The 6,000-nt window shown below is 52.8% G+C and overlaps 1 protein-coding gene across 1 annotated transcript in view; it reads left to right on the plus strand.

Moving 5' to 3' along the window:
- Positions 1-5,780, plus strand: part of LOC143973662 (uncharacterized) — a 143,171-nt gene extending 137,391 nt beyond the window's left edge. Inside the window, exon 5 of the mRNA XM_077474526.1 lies at positions 5,605-5,780. Within this exon, the coding sequence (XP_077330652.1) occupies positions 5,605-5,608 (4 nt within the window). The 3' untranslated portion in view covers positions 5,609-5,780. The remainder of the gene's footprint in view (positions 1-5,604) is intronic.
- The last annotated feature ends 220 nt before the right edge of the window (positions 5,781-6,000 follow it).

The following is a 6,000-nucleotide window of genomic DNA, read 5'->3' on the forward strand; positions in this document are numbered from 1 at the left end:
TGTAGCCAAGTACCTCTCAACCAGATCCACAAGTTTATCGGCATTTTCTGGGTCTCCATGGCTTACCCATCTTTGGATGGCAGTAGGAAGAGCTCTCAGGAAACGATCCATAACAACACGTTCCACAATGTTTGGTGCGGTCAAAGTCTCTGGCTGCAGCCACTATCTGCTCAGGTGAATGAGATCATACATTTGAGACCTGGGGGGTTTTCCAACCTGAAAAGTCCAATTATGCACACGCTGAGCCCGGACGGCCAGGGTGACACCCAGCCGTGCCAATATTTCTGCTTTTAGCACCACATAGTCTTTTGCTTGGTCAGGCTCTAGGTCATAATAAGCTTTCTGCGATTCCCCAGTTAACAGAGGGGCCACCAGTCCAGCCCATTGCTCCTTAGGCCACTTTTCCCTTTCAGCAGTCCTTTCAAATGTGGTCAAAAACACCTCCGGATCATCCTCTCCCGTCATTTTTGTCAGTAAACGGCTCACACCAAAGGATGCGGTATTATTGTAACCACTTGCCTCATTGGTCTGCGGACGTTGCTGTATTAATGTCTCTATTTGCTGTCGAAAACTCTGCTCTTGCTTCTGCAACAGGTCTATGAAGCGGGGTTCAGATCGCTGCTGGGCTTGTTGCTGAGCTTCCAGACTCTGCAGGTGAGCTTTCTGCTGGGCTGCAAGGCTCTTTTGTAAAGCCGCATTTGTTTGCTGCTGATTTGCATTTGCTAGAGCCAGCTGTCTCAGTATCTCCTCCATGCTGGCCTTAAAAAAAAAAATGCCAAAATTCTCCACCAACTGTGAGGGGGTTAGCTCGGCAGCGGGTGTGTGTGACCCCCTGGATGGGTTCACAACACAAAGTCAGGCACAGCAGACAGCGTTGTAGGTGCAAAAAAACAAAAGATGCGGTTTATTTATGCTACATGCAGTGAAACATATAACAGCCAAACAAAAATAAAACATGAAAATAAATCCTGGTCAGCTTGACCTCTAATTACACACATGGATTCCCTGTCTAACAACTGAGTGCAGCCTTGTGCAGCACCAGTCCCTGTCTCTGTCTCTGTTGTAGAGGTTTGCCACACAGGCGTTACCTCACCGCACAGAACAGGTGTCACACTCCCCAGTCTTTACAAACACAAAACTGGTTCCAGGATGGAGCATCTCCCTAAGCATGCTGGGGTTTTTGTAGAGGTCTTAATGAGCCCACTTACTTCAGCTGGGCTCATTAACTCTTCCCCTCTAGTTGTACAAGTCTGCATAAAGCCTGAATCTAGGACACACATATTTCCCATCCTGGATACAACCAGGTGACTTTACCTGCGTGCTGCCACACTAGATACACCACATCTATGGGCCTTCCTTTATCTAGATACACCACGTCTACGGGCCTTCCTTTATCTAGATACACCACGTCTACGGGCCTTCCTTTATCTAGATACACCACGTCTACGGGCCTTCCTTTATCTAGATACACCACGTCTACGGGCCTTCCTTTATCTAGATACACCACGTCTACGGGCCTTCCTTTATCTAGATACACCACATCTACGGGCCTTCCTTTATCTAGATACACCACGTCTACGGGCCTTCCTTTATCTAGATACACCACGTCTACGGGCCTTCCTTTATCTAGATACACCACGTCTACGGGCCTTCCTTTATCTAGATACACCACGTCTACGGGCCTTCCTTTATCTAGATACACCACGTCTACGGGCCTTCCTTTATCTAGATACACCACGTCTACGGGCCTTCCTTTATCTAGATACACCACGTCTACGGGCCTTCCTTTATCTAGATACACCACGTCTACGGGCCTTCCTTTATCTAGATACACCACGTCTACGGGCCTTCCTTTATCTAGATACACCACGTCTACGGGCCTTCCTTTATCTAGATACACCACGTCTACGGGCCTTCCTTTATCCAGATACACCACGTCTACGAGGCTTCCTTTATCCAGATACACCACGTCTACGGGCCTTCCTTTATCCAGATACACCACATCTACGGGCCTTCCTTTATCTAGATACACCACGTCTACGGGCCTTCCTTTATCTAGATACACCACGTCTACGAGCCTTCCTTTATCCAGATACACCACGTCTACGGGCATTCCTTTATCTAGATACACCACGTCTACGGGCCTTCCTTTATCTAGATACACCACGTCTACGGGCCTTCCTTTATCTAGATACACCACGTCTACGGGCCTTCCTTTATCTAGATACACCACGTCTACGGACCTTCCTTTATCTAGATACACCACGTCTACGGGCCTTCCTTTATCTAGATACACCACGTCTACGGGCCTTCCTTTATCTAGATACACCACGTCTACGAGCCTTCCTTTATCTAGATACACCACGTCTACGGGCCTTCCTTTATCTAGATACACCACGTCTACGAGCCTTCCTTTATCTAGATACACCACGTCTACGGGCCTTCCTTTATCTAGATACACCACGTCTAAGGGCCTTCCTTTATCTAGATACACCACGTCTACGGACCTTCCTTTATCTAGATACACCACGTCTACGGACCTTCCTTTATCAGTCATTCTGTCCTCTGATAACCATGGAGGGGCTTCCTGTGACGTGTCATGGAGGATAAACACTGCAGTTTTGGTGACTGAAGCCCCCCGATTCCCTTGTGAAGGGTACAGGTCAGCACAGAAGATATAGTCACATGACAGGAGGAGGCGTTGTAGGATAGTGGGAGGAGTCACAAGATGGTGGGATGGGCCCAATAACATTGAATAGGGGTATTATTGGACAGGTCAGTAAAACTCTGAAGGTCATGTCGGCATCCGGGGCGCATTTCGAGTGAACCAAACCGCATATCACCGCAGCGCCGTCTGGCTCGGCGCCATAAAAAAGTAAAAATCAGGGACGCCTTTCTCTGTTTCTCGCAGGTAATGATGACCAATAAAATGAATGGGCGGAGCTACCCGATATCACAGATCTGAGATCCTCCTTCTCCACTGCACATCACAGTCCTCAAACCCTCCCCCACCCCCCACCACACTACTAACCGCCTCCCACCTGCCATATAGACCAATGACAGCGGAGCGGAGCCATGTCATATGACCACGCCCAGTTTAGGCTCTTCACCCATGTGATTGGCTGTGTCCAATCACAGCTGATCCCATGTAAACAAGGAAATAAAATATATAAAAAAGGGGCGGTCTTTTTTAGTTTTTTTATTATTTTAGAAAAGATAAAACCCCGCCCAACGGTGATTAATTATCACCAAGAGAAAGTTCTATTTGTGTGAATAAAATGTGTAGAGTTTTGTATGACCGTGTAATTGTCACTCAAAGTGCGACCGCCATGAAAGCTGCAAATTGTGCTGGGCAGGAAGGCGGGGGTGGGGGGGTCTGGATGGAGGGTGGGAGCTGCAAGATAGTGATTGGCTGCTTGGATGAAGGGCGGTCCTAGCAACCAATCACTTGCTTGATAACCTTGGGCAGCTCCCGCCCTCCATCCACAACAGTCCTCCCTCCCGCTGTCAGCTCTGTGAGGAATACTGAGTGACGATTGGTGGAAGAAAAGGCTCCTAAATGCTGTGACAGCTGAGACTCCTCCCACAGTCTGCCATCTAGTAATGCCTGATAGAGGAGTCACACCACGGGGGGAGGAGTCACACCACGGGGGGAGAAGTCACACCGCAGCGGGAGGAGCCACACCGTGGGGGGAGGAGCCACACCACGGGGGAGGAGTCACACCACGGGGGAGGAGTCACACCGCGGCGGGAGGAGCCACACCGCGGCTGGGTGGAGTCACCCCGCGGCTGGGGAGAGTCACCCCGCGGCTGGGGAGAGTCACCCCGCGGCTGGGGAGGGGTCACCCCGCGGGGGGGGTCACACTACGGGGGGAGGAGCCATACTACGGGGGGAGGAGCCACACCACGGCTGGGGGGAGTCACACCACGGGGAGTCACACCACGGGGAGGAGGAGTCACGGGAGGGTGGGGAGAATCACACCACGGGGAGGAGGAGTCACGGGAGGGTGGGGGGAGTCAGTGGATGGTGGGAGGAGTCACGGGATGTGGGAGGAGTCCCTCGATGGTGGGAGGAGCCACACGATGGTGGGAGGAGTCCGTTGATAGTGGGGGAGTCACGGGATGGTGGGAGGAGTCATGGGATGGTAGGAGAAGCCACGCAATGGTGGGAGGGGTAACGGGATATTGGGAGGAGTCAGTGAATGGTGGGAGGGCCACAAGATGGGAGGAGTCCATTGATGGTGGGAGGGGTCACGGGTTGGTGGGAGGAGACGGTGGGAGGGGTCACAGGTTGGTGGGAGAAGACAGGAGATGGTGGGAGGAGTCACGGTATGGTGGGAGGAGTCACGGTATGGTGGGAGGAGCCACAGCAGCCTAGAGGCGATTCAGTTCGCATTGTGCGCTATATAAGTATTTCATTCATTCATTCATTCAGGATTGTGTGAGGAGCCACGCGATGGGAGGAGGAGACAGGGGATGGTGGGATGACCAGGGGATGGTGGGAGGAGTCACGGGATGGTGGGAGGAGTCAGTGGATGGTGGGAGGAGCCACAGGTTTGTGTGAGGAGCCACGCGATGTTGGGAGGAGCCACGCGATGTTGGGAGGAGTCAGGGGATGGTTGGAGGAGTCACGTGATAGGAGGGGTCAGTGGATGGTGAGAGGAGTCACGGGATGGTGGGAGGAGCCACGTGATGGGAGGATTCAGTGGATGGTGAGAGGAGTCACGGGATGGTGGGAGGAGTCGTGGGTGGAGTCACACACTGGAAGATGTCACAGGATGTGGGAGGAGCCACACAGTGGTGGGAGGAGTCAGTTGGTGGTGGGAGGAGTCAGTGGATGGTGAGAGGAGTCACTGGATGGTGGGAGGAGCCATGTGATGGGAGGATTCAGTGGATGGTGGAAGGAGTCGTGGGAGAAGTCACGGGATGTGGGAGGAGTCAGTTGGTGGTGGGAGGAGTCAGTTGATGGTGGGAGGAGTCACAGGGTGGTGGGAGGAGTCACACGATGATGACAGCAGTCAGTGGATGGTGGGAGGAGCCACGGGGTGGTGGGAGGAGTCACGCAGTGGGAGGAGTCAGTTGATGGTGGGAGGAGTCACTGGGTGGTGGGAGGAGCCACATGATGGTGGGAGGAGTCAGTGGATGGTGGGAGGAGCCACGCGATGAGAGGAGTCAGTGGATGGTGGGAGGAGTCACATGATGGTGGGAGGCGTTACGGGATAGTGTGAGGAGCTATGCGATGGAGGGAGGAGTCACTGGATGGTGGGAGGAGACAGGAGATGGTGGGAGGAGTCACACAATGGTGGGTGGAGTCACACGATGGGAGGAGTCAGTGGGTGGTGGGAGGAGTCACTGGATGGTGGGAGGAGTCACACAGTGGGAGGAGTCAGTGGATGTTGGGAGGAGCCACGCCATGGAGGGCACCTGATGTAAGGGGCACTGTTATGGGGCACCTGATGTAAGGGGCACTCTGTTGGGGGCACCTGATGTAAGGGGCACTCTTATGGCGGCACCTGATGCAAGGTGGTTCTATTACTTACAATGTGGATGTGATTGGCTGACGTTTGTGTTCTTTCTTTGTCTTCCATCTTGTTTCGGGTACAGATAGTTGTTGGTGGAAGGACGGAATAAAAGGGTCCAGCCAGTGAAGGGGGAAGAGCTCAGAGTAATGGAGAAGAGGAGTGTCCTGCAAGGCAGAATCCGGGGCTCAGAGAAGACCGCTCACCATCAACATCTCCAAGGCCAACACACCACTGGAAGCTCTGAGGATCAGCACTAAACAGCTGCCCCGCTAGGAGGTAAAGCCTAACCTACTAACAATGTCTTTGCTACAAGTCACCCCCCAGTATCTGCTGATACCCCACATAGTTACAGGTCACCCTCCATTCTACCCATACTCTAGGCCACCCTCTGGCCCAGTCTGTAAATACTACAGATCACCAGTTATCAGGACCATCAATAGGGGGTACAGGCAGCACTTCCCATTGGGTCAGCAGGTGG

This window comes from Lithobates pipiens, unplaced genomic scaffold (assembly GCF_037356315.1).
Source record: "Lithobates pipiens isolate NorthernLeopardFrog02 unplaced genomic scaffold, aLitPip1_a1.2 Scaffold_90, whole genome shotgun sequence".
Lineage (NCBI taxonomy): Eukaryota > Metazoa > Chordata > Amphibia > Anura > Ranidae > Lithobates > Lithobates pipiens.